The sequence below is a fragment of the Phasianus colchicus genome, chromosome 33 (genome assembly GCF_987193195.1).
Source record: "Phasianus colchicus chromosome 33, bPhaCol1.hap1.1, whole genome shotgun sequence".
In the NCBI taxonomy this organism is placed as follows: domain Eukaryota; kingdom Metazoa; phylum Chordata; class Aves; order Galliformes; family Phasianidae; genus Phasianus; species Phasianus colchicus.
Window position 1 is genome coordinate 1,467,876 of NC_143468.1, and position 18,727 is coordinate 1,486,602.

The 18,727-nt window shown below is 58.0% G+C and overlaps 1 protein-coding gene across 6 annotated transcripts in view; it reads left to right on the forward strand.

Annotated features, from left to right (window-relative positions):
* SLC11A2 (solute carrier family 11 member 2) overlaps positions 1-14,229 on the forward strand; it is a 40,487-nt gene extending 26,258 nt beyond the window's left edge. For 5 of the 6 annotated variants that reach the window (XM_090128387.1, XM_090128388.1, XM_090128390.1 and 2 more), the window contains 5 exons: positions 308-457; positions 2,043-2,116; positions 2,209-2,362; positions 5,131-5,184; positions 11,094-14,229. In XM_090128387.1, the coding sequence (XP_089984513.1) occupies positions 308-457; positions 2,043-2,116; positions 2,209-2,362; positions 5,131-5,184; positions 11,094-11,171 (510 nt within the window). In that variant the 3' untranslated portion in view covers positions 11,172-14,229. Of the gene's footprint in view, positions 1-307; positions 458-2,042; positions 2,117-2,208; positions 2,363-5,130; positions 9,503-11,093 lie in introns of those variants that run through there. The other variant, XM_090128389.1, reaches the window with a different exon arrangement.
* Positions 14,230-18,727: the final 4,498 nt, after the last annotated feature.

The following is an 18,727-nucleotide window of genomic DNA, read 5'->3' on the forward strand; positions in this document are numbered from 1 at the left end:
CCCCCCTTACCCCCCCTTACCCCCCATTGTCCCCCCCTTGCCCCCCATTACCCTTCTCCCCTTATGGTCCCCTCTGCTCACAGTTCCCCATCTCCCCACATCTCCTTTCCCCCCCTTCCTCCCCCTTCCCCCCCCTTGCCCCCCATTACCCTTCTCCCCCTTATGGTCCCCTCTGCTCACCGTTCCCCATCTCCCCACATCTCCTCTCCCCCCATTACCCCCCATTACCCCCCATTCTCCCCCATTACCCCCCATTCCCCCCCCTCCCCCCCCTTGCCCCCCTTATCAGCACCTTCTCCTCCCTCAGGGTTTCCTCAACCTGCGCTGGTCGCGCTTTGCCCGCGTGCTGCTGACGCGCTCCATCGCCATCACCCCCACCCTGTTTGTGGCCATCTTCCAGGACGTGGAGCACCTGACGGGGATGAACGACTTCCTCAACGTCCTCATGAGCCTGCAGGTGGGGCGGGGGGTGGGGGGCGGAATCTGCACTGCATCCACAGCATCACGGGGTGCTGGGGTTGGACGGGAGCTCAAGGATCACGGAGCTGCAACCCACATGCAGGGCCACCAGCCTCCACCTTTAATATTGGACCAGGCTGCCCTCCAACCCGGTTTTGGGGTGGACGGGGCCCCCGCAGCCCCTCTGGGCAGCCATTCCAGCACCTCACAAACAACTTCCCCGACACCCAAATTTCCCTCCCCCGCCATCCCGTCGCTTCCTTTGGGATTCCTTCCTGCAAAGTGGGGCTGGGGAGGGAAGGCTGCCCCCATCCCAGTGGGGTGGGAGGGGGGGTTTGGCTGCCTCTGCTCCGCCCCTATGGGAGCCCACGGTGGGGCACGTGGCAGTGATGGGACAGAAGGAATGGCTGTAATAGGGAGGAGGGGGCAGGGGTGCGATTGTCACCCGGGCGTGGAGCGATGGGAACGGGGGGAATGGGTGTAGGGTGGAAAAGGGGACAGGAATCCGTTCGTCAGCTGGTGATGGGGTGATGGGGAGCAGCTGGAGGGCAGAGGAGGGGAAGGGAGCCCGCTGCCAGCTGGACACACAGTGGGTTGAGGAGTGGCTGTAACATGGAGGAGGGGGTGGGAATCCGCCTGTCAGCCAGATGTGGAGCGATGGGACCAAGGGGAACAGCTGTAATGCAAAGGAGGGGACGGGAATCAGCAAATGCCTGGGGGGAGAAGGGGCAGAAGCTGTGACACGGAGGAGGGGACAGGAGAGCACAGGGATGGGATGGGGGGGAATGGCTGTAATGCAGGGGGGGGATGGGATCCACTTGTCACCCTGACACGGAGTGATGGGATGGGGGGCAGTGGCACAAAGGGGGGTGGTGGTGGTGTGCAGGGGGTGATGGCAGCACGACGGGGGCACTGGGCGATGTGATCGTCAGCTCCCTGCGCCGGGACGGAGCTCCGTGCTCATGGTGTCCCCCCAGCCCAACCCACACCACCCCACGGCCCCACACTTTTCCCACGGGGGAGAAATCCCTCTCCCTGTGTCACAACACCCCCAGGGGTCGCACGGAGCTGACTTCCCCCCCTCAATCCCCCCTCAATCCCCCCTCAATCCCCCCCCATCCCCCCCTCGTCCCCCCTCAATCCCCCCTCGTCCCCCCCCGTCTCCCCTCATCCCTCCCCATCCTCCCCCCATCCTCCCCCCAACCCCCCTCATCCCCCCCCATCCCCCCTCATTCCCCCTCATTCCCCCTCATCCTCCCCCATCTCCCCCCATCCCCCCCCGTCCCCCCTCATCCCCCCCCATCCCCCCCCATCCCCCCCCATTCCCCCTCATCCCCTTTCATCCCCCCCCATCCCCCCCCATCCCCCCCCATCCCTCCTCATCCCCCCCCATCCCCCCCCATCCCCCCCCATCCCTCCTCATCCCCTTTCATCCCCCCCCATCCCCCCCCATCCCCCCCCATCCCTCCTCATCCCCCCCCATCCCCCCCCATTCCCCCCCATCCCTCCTCATCCCCTTTCATCCCCCCCCATCCCCCCCCATCCCTCCTCATCCCCCCTCATCCCTCCTCCTTCCATCTCAGCTCCCGTTTGCCCTCATCCCAGTGCTGACCTTCACCAGCCTGCCCAGCGTCATGAACGACTTCGCCAACGGGCTGTGAGTACCATGGGGGGTGGGTGGGGGTCCGGCGGGGCCCGGGGAGGGGGGGTCTGGGGGGGGGGCTGGTGCTCAGCCCACGCTGCCGGCAGGTTCTGGAAGATCGGCGGCGGCGCCGTCATCCTCCTGGTGTGCAGCATCAACATGTACTTCGTGGTGGCCTACGTGATGGCGCTGAACCACGTGGGGCTCTACGTTGGGGCGGCCATCCTCAGCGTCGCCTACCTGGCCTTCGTCGCCTACCTGGTGAGCAGGTCCTAAAAGGTCATAGGAACTGTGGGGCGGTTGGGTTGGGAGGGTCCTGAAAGGTCAAAGAGCCATGGGGTGGTTGGGTTGGGAGGGTCCTGAAAGGTCGTAGAGCCACAGAGTGGTTGGGTTGAGAGGGTCCTGAAAGGTCGTAAAGCCATGGGGTGGTTGGGTTGGGTTGGGAGGGTCCTGAGAGGTCGTAGAGCCATGGGGTGGTTGGGTTGGGTTGGGAGGGTCCTGAAAGGTTGGAGAGCCACAGAGTGGTTGGGTTGAGAGGGTCCTGAAAGGTCGGAGAGCCATGGGGCGGTTGGGTTGGGTTGGGAGGGTCCTGAAAGGTCAGAGAGCCATGGGGTGGTTGGGATGGGTTGGGAGGGTCCTGAAAGGTCATAGAGCCATGGGGTGGTTGGGTTAGGAGGGTCCTGAAAGGTCATAGAGCCACAGAGTGGTTGGGTTGAGAGGGTCCTGAAAGGTCGGAGAGCCATGGGGTGGTTGGGTTGGGTTGGGAGAGTCCTGAAAGGTTGGAGAGCCACAGAGTGGTTGGGTTGGGTTGGGTTGGGAGGGTCCTGAAAGGTCGGAGAGCCATGGGGTGGTTGGGTTGGGTTGGGTTGGGAGGGTCCTGAAAGGTCGGAGAGCCATGGGGTGGTTGGGTTGGGAGGGTCCTGAAAGGTCAAAGAGCCATGGGGTGTTTGGGTTAGGAGGGGTCTTGAAAGGTCGGAGAGCCATGGGGTGGTTGGGTTGGGTTGGGAGGGTCCTGAAAGGTTGGAGAGCCATAAGGGGTTGGGTTGGGAGGGTCCTGAAAGTTCAAAGAGCCATGGGGTGGTTGGGTTGGGTTGGGAGGGTCCTGAAAGTTCAAAGAGCCATGGGGTGGTTGGGTTGGGTTGGGTTGGTTTGGGAGGGTCCTGAAAGGTCATAGAGCCATGGAGTGGTTGGGATGGAAAGGTCTTTCAATATCATAAATCTACAGGATGGTTGGGTTGGGAGGGTCCTGAAAGATTGTAGAGCCATGGGGTGGTTGGGGTGAGAGGGTCCTGAAAGGTCAAAGAACCATGGGGTGGGTGGGTTGGGGGGGTCCTTAAAGCTTTTAGAGCAGAGGGGTGGTTGGGACGGAAGGGTCCTGAAAGGTCATCTAATGTGTGGGTCGGAAGGGAGCTTGAAGGTCATGGAAGCAAGGATGATTGGGCGGAAGGGTCCTTGAAGGTCAGAGAACCACAGGCCGGTTTGCTGGAAGAGCCCTCGCAGCCCTGGGCTGCCCCCCCCCCCCTCCGGCCACCTCCCGGACCCCCCCAGGCCCTGAGCTCTGCCATGGCCCTCGCTCTGCCCCACGGCGTTCGGTGGCTCCCCCTCCTTTGGGGTCACTTGGAGGCACCGCCAAAACTGCGCCCGCAGTGGGGAGAAGGGATCTGGGCTGCAGCGCCCGTCCAGAGCGTGGGGGGCAGGAACCAAGATGGGGGGCAGGAATCAACATGGGGGGCAGGAAGCAGCCCAGAGGAAACCAGATGGGGTGCAGAAAGCAGCACATGGGGGGCAGGACCAACATGGGGGGGGGGGGGCAGGAACCGACATATGGGGCAGGAAGGAGATGTGGGGCAGGAAGGAGCACACGTGGGGCAGGAAGGGGCGCATGTGGGGCAGGAAGGAGCACATGGGGCAGGAAGGGCACGTGTGGGGCAGGAAGGAGCAGATGTGGGGCAGGGAGGAGCACAGGGGGCAGAAAGGGCACGTGTGGGGCAGGAAGGAGCAGATGTGGGGCAGGAAACAACATGTGGGGCAGGAAGGAGCACAGGGGGCAGGAAGAAGCAGATGTGGGGCAGGAAGGGGCAGACGTGGGGCAGGAAACAACATGTGGGGCAGGAAACAACACATGGGGTAGGGAGGAGCAGACGTGGGGCAGGAAGGGGCAGACGTGGGGCAGGAAGGGGCAGACATGGGGCAGGAAACAACATGTGGGGCAGGAAGGGGCAGACGTGGGGCAGGAAGGAGCAGATGTGGGGCAGGAAACAACATGTGGGGCAGGAAGGGGCAGACGTGGGGCAGGAAGGAGCAGATGTGGGGCAGGAAACAACATGTGGGGCAGGAAGGGGCAGACGTGGGGCAGGAAGGGCAGATGTGGGGCAGAAAGGAACACGTGGGGCAGAAAGGAGCAGATGTGGGGCAGGAAACAACATGTGGGGCAGGAAGGAGCAGAGGTGGGGCAGGAAGGGGCAGACGTGGGGCAGAAAGGGCATATGTGGGGCAGGAAGAAGCAGATGCGGGTCAGGAAGGGGCAGACGTGGGGCAGGAAGGAGCAGACGTGGGGCAGGAAACAACATGTGGGGCAGGAAGGAGCAGATGTGGGGCAGGGAGGAGCAGATGTGGGGCAGGGAGGAGCAGATGTGGGGCAGGAATGGGCACATGTGGGGGAGGAAGGGGCACATGGGGCAGGAAGGGGCAGACGTGGGGCAGGGAGGGGCAGATGTGGGGCAGGAAGGAGCAGATGTGGGGCAGGAAGGGCACATGTGGGGCAGGAAGGAGCAGATGCGGGGCAGGAAGGGGCAGATGTGGGGCAGGAAGGGGCAGATGTGGGGCAGGAAGGAGCAGATGTGGGGCAGGAAACAACATGTGGGGCAGGAAGAAGCAGATGCGGGTCAGGAAGGGGCAGACGTGGGGCAGGAAGGGGCAGATGTGGGGCAGGGAGGAGCAGACGTGGGGCAGGGAGGAACAGATGTGGGGCAGGAAGGAGGAGATGTGGGGCAGGAAGGATGTGAGGCTCCGTCCCGCTGTGGTTGCAGACCTGGCTGTGTCTGATCGCGCTGGGCGCCTCGGCGCTGTCCTGCGGAGCCACGGTAAGCGTCACTCGCAGCCTGCTGCCCGAGCACAGCCCGCAGCACAACAGCAAGTAGCGCACGCGCGTGTGCGAGTGTGTCACACCCCGCGTGTGTGCGTGTGTGTGAGCTGTGTGTGTGTGCATCCTGGGTGTCCCCGTGTATGCACATCCCTGTGTGTGTGTGTGTGTGCATCCTTGTGTGTGTGTGTTTGTGCCCCTGTGTGTGTGTGTGTGCATCTGTGTGTGTGTGTGAGCTGTGTGTGTGCGCATCCCTGTGTGTCCCCACGTATGCACATCCCTGTGTGTGTGTGTGCATCCTTGTGTGTGCGTGTGTGTGCATCCCTGTGTGTGTGTGTGCATCTGTGTGTGTGTGTGTGTGCCCCTGTGTGTGTGCATCCCTGTGAGTGTGTGTGTGCATCTGTGTGTGTGTGTGCATCCCTGTGAGAGTGTGTTTGTGCCCCCATGTGTGTGTGCATCCGTGTGTGTGTGTGTGTGTGAGCTGTGTGTGTGTGCGTATCCCTGTGTGTGTGTGGTCCCCCCGTGTGTGTGTGCATCTGTGTGTGTCTGCATCCCTGTGTGTGTGTGCCCCCATGTGTGTGTGCCCCCGTGTGTGTGTCCAACCATGTGTGTTCCCCCTCTGTGTGTGTCATCATGCGTGTACATTCCTGAGTGTGTGTGTGTGTGTGTGTTCATGTGTGTGTATCCCCGTGTGTGTGTACGTTCCTGAGTGTGTACACCCCCCCGTGTGTGTCCATGTGTGTGCACAATCCCTGTGTGTGTGTGTATGTGCGTGTATCCTCATGTGTGTACATCCCTGGGTGTGTGCATCCCCAACCCGTGTGTGTGTAACACCCCTCGTGTGTGTGTGTGTGTCCAGGTGTCCATGTATGTGTGTGCCCCTGTGTGTGTGTGTGTGTGTGCGCGCCCTCCCCGGGCACTGATCACCACCAACGTGACAATATTTGCACACACACCAACGTGTGACACTGAACTGTGGCACTGCTGTGTGGCGCCGACACGGCGGGGTGACGACGCTGCGTTGGTTGTGACAACGTGAGGTCGGGTGTGACGACAACAACACTACACTGGGTGTGACAACAACAACACTACATTGAGTGTGACAACAACAACACTACGTTGAGTGTGACAACGCTGCATCGGGTGTGACAACACTACGTGGGCTGTGACAGTGCTATGTCGGGTGTGACAACGCTCCATCGGGTGTAACGATCCTACATCAGGTGTGACAACACTACGCTGAGTGTGACAACACTACGCTGAGTGTGACAACACTACGTGGGCTGTGACAGTGCTGCGTCAGGTGTAACAACACTCCATCAGGTGTGATAGTGCCATGTCGGGTGTGTCAACGCTGCCTCACTGGGTGTGACAGCACTCCATCAGGTGTGACAACGCTACCTCAGGTGTACCAACGCTGTGTTGGGTGTGACAGCAGGTGTGACAGCACTGTGTTGGGTGTAACAACGCTCCATCGGGTGTAAGGATGCTGCGTCGGGTGTGACAACACTGCGTCGGGTGTGACAACACTGCGTCGGGTGTGACAACACTGTGTCAGGTGTGACAACACCGCGTCGAGTGTAACGATGCTACGTCGGGTGTGACAACACTGCGTTGGTTCTAACAACACTCGTTTGGGTGTAATGAGTTTGCATCGGGTGTGACAACACTGCGTCGGGTGTGACAACACTACATCAGATGTAACAGTGCTACCTTGGGTGTGATTACACTGTGTCAGGTGTGACAGCACTGTGTGGGTGTAACTGTGTTACGTTGGGGGTGACAGTGCTACGTGGGGTGTGACAACACTGTCTTGGGTGTGGCAAAACTATGCCGGGTGTGGCAGTGCTACAGTGGGTGTGGAAACGTGACGTCGGGGGTGACAACACTCGTTTGGGTGTGACAGGGCTACAACACTGGGTGTGACAACACTACACCGGGTGGAGTGGCACTGTGTTGGGTGTGACAACACTATGACGGGTGTAACAATGCCGTGTTGGGTGTAAGGACACCACGTTGGGTGTAACAATGCCACGTTGGGTGTAATGACACCATGTTGGGTGTAACAATGCCATTTTGGGTGTAACAATGCCATGTTGGGTGTAAGGACACCGTGTTGGGTGTGACAATGCCATGTTGGGTGTGACAACACTACACTGGGTGTAACAATGCTGTGTTGGGTGTAAGGACACTGTGCTGGGTGTGACAATGCCATGTTGGGTGTGACAATGCCATGTTGGGTGTGACAATGCCGTGTTGGGTGTGACAATGCCATGTTGGGTGTAAGGACACCATGTTGGGTGTAACAATGGCACGGTGGGTGTAACAATGCCACGGTGGGTGTGACAACACTACACCGGGTGTAGCAGTGCTCCGTTGGGTGTAAGGACACTACGTTGGGTGTAACAGTGCAACGTTGGGTGTAATATCACCATGTTTGGTGTAACTGTGCTGCGTTGAATGTAACGACGCTGTGTTGGGTGTGACAAACCTCCACTGGGTGTAACAGTGCTGCACCAGGTGTGACACTGTGACACTGTGTCGGGTGTAGCGGTGCTGTGTTGGGTTTGATGACGCTGTATTGGGTGTGACAACACCGTGTCGGGGGTGACAATGCTGTCTGTGGGGTGACAACACTACATTGGGTGTGACGGTGCTACGTTGGGTGTGGCAACACCGCGCTGGGTGTAACAGTGGTGCATTGGGTGTAAATTGTGTGTAACAACACTGTAACAAACCTCCATTGGGTGTGTAAGTGCTGCGTCGGGTGTGTTGGGTGGGAAAACACCATGTTGGGTGTGACAACAAGACTTTGGGTGTAACAGTGTTGTGTTGGGTGTGACAATCCTACCTGGGGTGTATCAACGCGACATGGCGTGTGACAACGCTGCACGGGGTGTGATGGCACTGTGTCAGGTGTGGCAATGTGACAACACTGTGACAACACTGCTGTGTCGGGTGTTCCAGTGCTACACTGAGTGTAATGGCACTGCTGGGTGTGACAACGCCATGGTGGGTGTAACAACACTGCGTTGGGTGTGACAACGCAGGTGTGACAACACTACATTGGCTGTGACAACGCTGTGTCAGGTGTGACAACGCTGTGCCGTTGTCTGACAGTCCTACATGGGGTGTAACAGTGGTGCCTCAGGTGTGACAACGCCATGTTGGGTGTGATGACACCATGTTGGGTGTAACAGTGCTACATTGAGTGTTACAACGCTGTGTTGGGTGTGAAAACACATTGAGTGTAACAGTGCCACATTGGGGTTGACAGCAACCCATTGGGTGTGACAATGCTATGTTGGGTGTGACAACACTGTGCTGGGTGTAACAACACTTCTTTGGGTGTGACAACACTGTGTTGGGTGTGATGACACTATGTTGGGTGTAACAATGCTACACTGAGTGTAACAATGCTGTGTTGGGGGTGAAAACACATTGAGTGTAACAGTGCTACATTGGGGTTGATAACATATTAAGTGTGACAATGCTATGTTGGGTGTGACAACACTGTGCTGGGTGTGACAACACTGTGCTGGGTGTGACAACACTTCTTTGGGTGTGACAACACTGCTTTGGGTGTGATGACACCATGTTGAGTGTAACAGTGCTACATTGAGTGTAACAACACAGTGTTGGGTGTAACAGTGCTTTGTTGGGTGTGACAATGCTACACTGAGTGTAACAATGCTATGTTGGGGGTGAAAACACCACGTTGGGTGTAACAGTGCTACATTGGGGTTGACAGCAACCCATTGGGTGTGACAATGTTATGTTGGGTGTGACAACACTGTGCTGGGTGTAACAACACTGTGCTGGGTGTGACAACACTGTGCTGGGTGTGACAACACTTCTTTGGGTGTAACAACACTGTGTTGGGTGTGATGACACTATGTTGGGTGTAACAATGCTACATTGAGTGTAACAACACAGTGTTGGGTGTAACAGTGCTATGTTGGGTGTGACAATGCTACACTGAGTGTAACAATGCTATGTTGGGGGTGAAAACACCATGTTGGGTGTAACAGTGCTACATTGGGGTTGACAACAACCCATTGGGTGTGACAATGCTATGTTGGGTGTGACAACACTGTGCTGGGTGTAACAACACTTCTTTGGGTGTAACAACAATACTGTATTGGGTGTAGCAGTGCTACACTGGGTGTGACAACATCGTGTTGGGTGTAACAATGCTGTGCTGGGTGTAACAACACCGTGTTGGGTGTGGCAAAACTATACTGAGTGTAACAGCACTGCGTTGGGTGTAACAGTGCTGTGTTGGGTGTGACAACACTGTGTCAGGTGTGACAATCCTACATTGTGTGTAACAACACTGCCTCAGCTGTGACAACACCGTGTCGGGTGTGACAACGCTACGTTGAGTGTGACAACGCCGTGTTGGGTGTAACAGTGCTACATGGGGTGTGACAACGCTGCGTTGGGTGTGACAATGTTACATCAGCTGTAATCATGCTATGTTGGGTGTGACAGCACTGCTGGGTGTGACAACACCAGGTTGGGTGTAAGAACACTACACTGAGGGTAACAGCGCCGTGTTGGGTGTAACAGTGCCACACCGAGTGTATCGACACTGCATTGATTGTAACAGTGCTACATGGGGTGTGACAACACCAGGTTGGGTGTGACAGCGCTGTGTTGGGTGTGACAACGTTGCATCGGCTGTAATAATGCTGTGTTGGGTGTAACAGTGCTACACTGGGTGTGATAACATCATGTTGGGTGTGACAACGACGCTGCACTGGGTGTAATAGTGCTACAGTGGGTGTGATAACACAGCATTGGGTGTGATAACAACAATGCATTGGGTGTAACAGTGCTACATCGGGTGTGATAACATCATGTTGGGTGTGACAGTGACACTGCACTGGGTGTAATAGTGCTACAGTGGGTGTGACAATGACATGGTGGGTGTGATAACACCGTGTTGAGTGTGATAACACTGTGTTGGGTGTGATAACAACACTGCATTGGGTGTGACAACACTGCACTGGTGTAACAGAGCTACACTGGGTGTGACAACACCACACTGAGTGTGATAACACCATGTTGGGTGTGATAACACCATGTTGAGTGTGACAACAACACGTTGGGTGTGATAACAACACTGCACTGGGTGTAACAGAGCTACACTGGGTGTGATAACAACACGTTGGGTGTGATAACACCGTGTTGAGTGTGATAACACTGCACTGGGTGTAACAGTGTTACGTTGGGTGTGACAACGTTGGGTGTGACAACAACACTGCGCCGGGTGTAACAGTGCTACGTTGAGTGTGACAACACCACACTGGGTGTGATAACACCGTGTCAGGTGTGACAACAACACGATGGGTGTGATAACACCGTGTTGAATGTGATAACACCATGTAGGGTGTGACAACACTGCACTGGGTGTAACAGTGCTACGTTGGGTGTGACAACACCACACTGAGTGTGATAACACCACGTTGGGTGTGACAACTGTGCCGGGTGTAACAGTGCTACGTTGAGTGTGACAACACCATGTTGGGTGTGACAACAACACGTTGGGTGTGATAACACCGTGTTGAATGTGATAACACCGTGTAGGGTGTGACAACACTGCACCGGGTGTAACAGTGTTACGTTGGGTGTGACAACAGCACACTGAGTGTGATAACACCGTGTTGGGTGTGATAACAACACGTTGGGTGTGATAACACCGTGTTGAATGTGATAACACCGTGTAGGGTGTGATAACGCTGCACTGGGTGCAGCAGTGCTACGTTGGGTGTGACAACACACACACACACACTCACACTCACACTCACACACCCGGATTTGGGGGTAGGGGGCACAGCACGGTGCCGCTGCTGCTCTGGTCGCACTTTTCGGGGCGGTGCTGATGGTCTCCCCTTCGCCCCACAGCGCTGCTGGGCCTTCGCCGCGCGCCCGGAGCTCTTCCTCCTCAACAACGTCGGCGTGGACGCGGCGGTGACGCGGTGATGGTGGGATGGCAGCTGGACATGGGGCGGCACCGCCAGGAGCTGGCGTGGAACCGGGATGGAAGCACAGCGGCGTTGGGATGGAACCGGAATGGCACCAAAATGGCACCAAAATGGCACCAGAATGACACAGGGGTGGCACTGGGATGGAACTGGGGTGGTATTGGGATGGCACCACAATGGCGATGGGATGGAACTGGGATGGCACCACAATGGCACCAGAATGACACAGATGGATGGGATGGAACCAGAATGGTGTTGGGATGGAACTGGGGTGGCATTGGGATGGCACCAGAATGGCACCAAAATGGGACCAGAATAACACAGGGGTGGCACTGGGATGGCACCAGAATGGTGTTGGGATGGAACTGGGATGGCATTGGGATGGTATTGGGATGGCACCAGAATGGCACCAGAATGACACAGGGGTGGCACTGGGATGGAACCAGAATGGTGTTGGGATGGAACTGGGATGGCATTGGGATGGTACTGGGATGGCACCAGAATGACATCACAATAACACAGGGATGGCATTGGGATGGCACCAAAATGGGACCAGAATGGGATCAGAATAACACAGGGGTGGCACTGGGATGGCACCAGAATGGTGTTGGGATGGAACTGGGGTGGAATTGGGATGGAACTGGGATGGCACCAGAATAACACAGGGGTGGCACTGGGATGGCACCACAATGGTGTTGGGATGGAATTGGGATGGAAATGGGATGGCACCAGAATCACACAGGAGTGGCATTGGGATGGCACCACAATGGCGATGGGATGGAACTGGGATGGAACCGGAATGGCACCAGAATGACACAGGGGTGGCACTGGGATGGAACCAGAATGGCACTGGGAGGGAACTGGGATGGTATTGGGATGGAACTGGGATGGCACCAGAATGGCACCAGAATGACACAGGGGTGGCGCTGGGATGGAACCAGAATGGCAGTGGGAGGGAACTGGGATGGTATTGGGATGGTACTGGGATGGCACCAGAATCACACAGGAGTGGCATTGGGATGGTACCAAAATGGCACCAGAATAACACAGGGATGGCATTGGGGTGGTATTGGGATGGCACCAGAATGGCGATGGGATGGAACTGGGATGGCACCAGAATGGCAATGGGATGGAACTGGGATGGCACCAGAATGGTGTTTGGATGGAACTGGGATGGCATTGGGATGGCACCAAAATGGGACCAGAATGACACAGGGGTGGCACTGGGATGGAACTGGGGTGGTATTGGGATGGCACCAGAATGGCACCAGAATGACACAGATGGATGGGATGGAACCAGAATGGTGTTGGGATGGAACTGGGGTGGCATTGGGATGGCACCAGAATGGCACCAAAATGGGACCAGAATAACACAGGGGTGGCACTGGGATGGCACCAGAATGGTGTTGGGATGGAACTGGGGTGGAATTGGGATGGAACTGGGATGGCACCAGAATAACAAAGGGGTGGCATTGGGGTGGCACCACAATGGCGATGGGATGGAATCGGAATGGGACCAGAATGGGACCAGAATAACACAGGGGTGGCACTGGGATGGAACCACAATGGCACTGGGAGGGAACTGGGATGGTATTGGGATGGTACTGGGATGGCACCAGAATCACACAGGAGTGGCATTGGGATGGTACCAAAATGGCACCAGAATGGCACCAGAATAACACAGGGATGGCATTGGGGTGGCACTGGGATGGGATGGAACTGGGATGGCACCAAAATGGCACAGGGGTGGCACTGGGATGGCACCAGAATGGTGTTGGGATGGAAGTGGGGTGGAATTGGGATGGCATTGGGATGGCACCAAAATGGGACCAGAATAACACAGGGGTGGCACTGGGATGGCACCAGAATGGTGTTGGGATGGAACTGGGGTGGAATTGGGATGGAACTGGGATGGCACCAGAATGACACAGGGGTGGCATTGGGATGGCATTGGGGTGGCACCACAATGGCACTGGGACAAAACTGGGATGGCATTGGGGTGGTATTGGGATGGCACCAGAATGGCAATGGGATGGAACTGGGGTGGCATCAAAGTGGGGCCAGAATAACACAAGGATGGCATTGGGGTGGCACCATGATGACATTAGGATGGCATTGGGGTGGCACCATGATGACATTAGGATGGCAATGGGGTGGCACCACAATGACATTAGGATGGCAATGGGGTGGCACCACAATGGCTTTGGGATGGAACTGGGATGGCACAAAAATGGCACCAAAATGGGATCAAAATGGCGCCAGGGTAACACAGGGATGGCATTGGGATGGCACCATGATGACATTAGGATGGCACTGGGGTGGCACCACAGTGGCACTGCGATGGCACCAGGATGGCACCAGAATTACAGCGGGGTGGCACTGGGAGGACATTGGGGTGGCAGCATGATGACATTGGGGTGGCACTGCGGTGGCACCAGAATAACAGCGGGGTGGCACTGTAACAAAAGCAGGATGGCGCTGGACTGGCGTGTCCCCAAGTGTCCCCAAGTGTCCCCAACACGTCCTCAACAATCTGCAATGTGTCCCTGATGGGTCCCCAATGTCCCCAACGTGTCCTGAACATGGCCCCAGTGTCCCCAGTGTGTCCCCAACGTGTCCCCATCGCATTCTCAATGTGTCCCCAACGTGTCCCCAACATATCCTTAGTGTGTCCCCAGTGTGTCCTCTTGTGTGTCCCCAACATGTCCCCAATGTGTCCTTGGTGTGTCCCCAACACATCCCCAGTGTGTCCCCGATGGATCCCCAACATGTCCCCATTGTGTCCCCTACGTGTCCCCTGTGTGCCTCAGTGTGTCCCCAATGTGTCCCCAACATGTCCCCAGTGCATCATCAATGTGTCCCCATTGTGTCCCCAACATATCCTTAGTGTGTCCCCAACACATCCCCAGCATGTCCCCAACATGTCCCCATTGTGTCCCCAACACGTCCTCAATGTGTTCCCAGTGTGTCCCCATTGTGTCCTTGGTGTGTCCCCAACATGTCCCTGATGAGTCCCTGATGGATCCCCAGCATGTCCCCAACATGTCCCCCATGTGTCCCCATTGTGTCCTCAGAGTGTCCCCAACACATCCCCAGTGTGTCCCTGATGGATCCCCAGCATGTCCCCATGATGTCCCCTATGTGTCCCCAGTGCATCATCAGTGTGTCCCCATTGTGTCCCCAACATGTCCCCAACCACATCCCCAATGTGTCCCCATCACGTCCTCTGTGTGTCCCCAACATGTCCCCAATGTGTCTGCAATGTGTCCCTGGTGTGTCCCCAGCATATCCTCACTGTGTCCTCTGTGTGTCCCCAACATGTCCCCCATGTGTCCCTGTTGTGTCCCCAGTGTGTCCTCGATGTGTCCCCAGTGCATCATCAGTGTGTCCCCATTGTGTCCCCAACATGTCCCCAATGTGTCCCTGATGGATCCCCAGCATGTCCCCTACATGTCCCCTGTTTGTCCTCAGTGTGTCCCTGGTGTGTCCCCAACACGTCCCCAGTGCATCATCAATGTGTCCCCACTGTGTCCCCAACACATCCCCCATTTGTCCCCATTGTGTCCTTGATGTGTCCCCAACATGTCCCCAATGTGTCCCTGATGGATCCCGAACATGTCCCCACTGTGTCCCCTACATGTCCCCACTGTGTCCCCATTGTGTCCCTGATGGATCCCCAGCACGTTCCCATTGTGCCCCCTATGTGTCCCCTGTGTGTCCTCAATGTGTCCCCAACACGTCCCCAGAGCATCATCAGTGTGTCCCCATTGTGTCCCCAACATGTCCCCCATGTGTTCCTGATGTGTCCCCAATGTGTCCTCTGTGTGTCCCCAACACATCCCCACTGTGTCCCTGATGGATCCCCATTGTGTCCCCAACATGTGCCCAATGTGTCCCCAGTGCATCACCAGTGTGTCCCCATTGTGTCCCCAACATGTCCTGCATGTGTTCCCCCATGTGTCCCCACTGTGTCCCCAACATGTCCCCAATGTGTCCCCAGTGCATCATCAGTGTGTCCCCAGCGTGTTCCTGATGAGTCCCCAATGTGTCCCTGTTGTGTCCCCAGCGTGTCCTCGATGTGTCCCCAACGTGTCCCCAGCACGTCCTGAACATATCCCCAATGTGTCCCTGCTGTGTCCCCAACCTGTCCCACATGTGTTACTGATGGGTCCCCAACCTGTCCCCAATGTGTCCCCATTGTGTCCTCAACGTGTCCCCAACCTGTCCTCAGTGTGTCCCTGTTTGGTCCCCAACATGTCCCACATGTGTTACTGATGTGTCCCCAATGTGTCCCCACTGTGTCCCCATTGTTTCCTCAGCATGTCCCCAATTATCATCATGTCCCCACTGTGTCCCCACTGTGTCCTCAATATGTCCCCAATTATCATCAACCTGTCCCCAACCTGTCCCCACTGTGTCCCCAACATATCCTCAGTGTGTCCCCAACGTGTCCCCAGTCCCCGCAGTCGTTCCTCTCCCAATTAATTTGGCTTCCTTTGGTTCGTTTCACTCTTGGTTAATTACCACGCTGGGGTCCTTCTGTTCGGTCTCTAATTACAGCGCTGCACTCGTTAAATTTCTCATTAAGTCTGCTGCCAACCCGCAGCTTTTGGTGCCCACGTGTTCAGCGCCATGGGGTGGAGATCTATGGGGCAGGACCTATAGGGTGGAGATCTATGGGGTGGAGATCTATGGGGTGGGGATCTATAGGGTGGAACCTATAGGATGGAGATCTATGGGGTGGGACCTATGGGGTGCAGATCTATAGGGTGGGGACCTATAGCATGGAGATCTAGGGGGTGGGGATCTATGGGGCGGGACCTATAGGGTGGAGATCTATGGGGTGTGAATCTATAGGGTGGGGATCTATAGGGTGGGGACCCATAGGGTGGGGATCTATGGGGCGAGGACCTATGGGGCGGGGACTTATGGGGTGGAGATCTATGGGGCGGGACCTATAGGGTGATCTATGGGGTGAGAATCTATGGGGCGGGGATCTATGGGGCGGGACCTATAGGGTGGAGATCTATGGGGTGGGCCCTATGGGGTGGAGATCTATGGGGCGGGACCTACAGGGTGATCTATGGAGTAGGGATCTATAGGGCGGGGATCTATGGGGTGGAGATCCATGGGGTGGGAATCTATAGGGTGGGGGCCTATGGGGTGGAGATCTATGGGGTGGGGCCCATAGGGTGGGGATCTATGGGGTGGGGACCTATGGGGTGGGGCCCATAGGGTGGGGATCTATGGGGTGGGGACCTATGGGGTGGGGACCTATAGGATAATCTATGGGGCGGGACCCATAGGGCGGGGATCTATGGGGTGGAGATCTATGGGGTGGGGCCCATAGGGTGGGGATCTATGGGGCAGAAATCTACCCCCCCTCCCCTCAGCCCCACACGGGGGGGTGGAACCCCCCCCCCAGCCATGGGACATTAACACTGAGGTCCCCAAATGTGCCCCCCCCCCCCAAAGCATCACCCAGCAGCAGCTCAGGAAGGACCCAACCAACCCCCCACCCCCCCCCAAAGGCCACACTGGGGGGGGGGGGGTTCTGAGCCCCGACCCCCAAAGTGGGGGGGGGGGAGGAAGAAGGGGAGGGGCGGTTTTTTTGGGGGGGGGGGGCGGGGCTGGCATTAAAGAACTGAGCAGAAAACGATGAGTGAACGCGGGCTGCATTGGGTGGGGGGGGGGAGGCGGAATTTGGGGGGGGGTCACAGCCACGCAGGGGGGAACGCAACCCCCCCCCCCCCCCGGCACTGCTTTATTCCTTCACCCCGTGGGGGGGGGGCTCACAGCCTCACCCCCAGCGCCCCATCTGCCCCCCAGCTCCAAACCCCCATTCAGCCTCAGCCCCACAGCTCCATCCTCCCCCCCACCCCCTCAACTCCACCCCCCCCCCGACCCCTTCAGCCCCCCACAGCTCCATTCCCCCACTGCTCAGCCCCACAGCTCCACCCCCTCAGCCTCAGCTCCGATCCCAGCCCCACAGCTCCACTCATCTCAGCCCCACAACTCCATCCCTCTCAGCCCCACAGCTCTGCCCCTCTCAGCCCCCCACAGCTCCATTCCCCCACTGCTCAGCCCCACAGCTCCACTCCTCTCAGCCCCACAGCTCTCTTCCCATCCCCCTCAGCCCCACACCTGCATCCCCTCCACCCCCCTTCAGCCCCACAGCTCCACTCCTTCAGCCTCAGCTCCGACCTCAGCCCCACACCTCCATCCTCTTCAGCCCCACAGCTCCACCCCCTCATCCTCAGTGCTGATCTCAGCCCCACAGCTCCATCCCCTCCACCCCCTTCAGCCCCACAGCTCCGTTTCCCCATTCCTTTCAGCCCCACAGCTCTGCCCCTCTCAGCCCCCCACAGCTCCATTTCCCTGCTCCTCAGCCCCACAGCTCCACTCCTCTCAGCCCCACAGCTCTCTTCCCATCCCCCCATCCCCCTCAGCCCCACAGCTCTGCCCCTCTCAGCCCCACACCTCCATCCCCTCCACCCTCTTCAGCCCCACAGCTCCATTTCCCCGTTCCTTTCAGCCCCACAACTCCATCCCCCTCAGCCCCACAGCTCCGCCCCTCTCAGCCCCACAGCTCCATCCTCTCAGCCCCCCACAGCTCCATTCCCCTGCTCCTCAGCCCCACAGCTCCACCCCCTCATCCTCAGTGCTGATCTCAGCCCCACAGCTCCATCCCCTCCACCCCCTTCAGCCCCACAGCTCCGTTTCCCCGTTCCTTTCAGCCCCACAGCTCTGCCCCTTTCAGCCCCCCACAGCTCCATTTCCCTGCTCCTCAGCCCCACAGCTCTCTTCCCATCCCCCCATCCCTCTCAGCCCCACAACTCCATCCCCCTCAGCCCCATAGCTCTGCCCCTCTCAGCCCCACAGCTCCATCCCCTCCACCCCCCTTCAGCCCCACACCTCCATCCATCCCCCTCAGCCCCACAGCTCCACTCATCTCAGCCCCACAACTCCATCCCTCTCAGCCCCCACAGCTCCATTTCCCCGCTCCTCAGCCCCACAGCTCCACTCCTCTCAGCCCCACAACTCTCTTCCCATCCCTCTCAGCCCCACACCTCCATCCCCTCCACCCCCCTTCAGCCCCACACCTCCATCCATCCTCTTCAGCCCCACAACTCCATCCCCCTCAGCCCCACAGCTCCGCCCCTCTCAGCCCCACAGCTCCACTCCTCTCAGCCCCCCACAGCTCCATTCCCCTGCTCCTCAGCCCCACAGCTCCATCCCCTCCACCCTCTTCAGCCCCACGGCTCCGTTTCCCCGTTCCTTTCAGCCCCACAACTCCATCCCCCTCAGCCCCACAGCTCTGCCCCTCTCAGCCCCACAGCTCCATCCCCTCCACCCCCCTTCAGCCCCACACCTCCATCCTCCTCAGCCCCACAGCTCCACCCCCTCAGCCTCAGCTCAGATCTCAGCCCCACAGCTCTCTTCCCATCCCCCCGTCACTCTTCAGCCCCACAGCTCCGTTTCCCCATTCCTTTCAGCCCCACACCTCCATCCCCTCTCAGCCCCACAGCTCCATCCTCTCAGCCCCCCACAGCT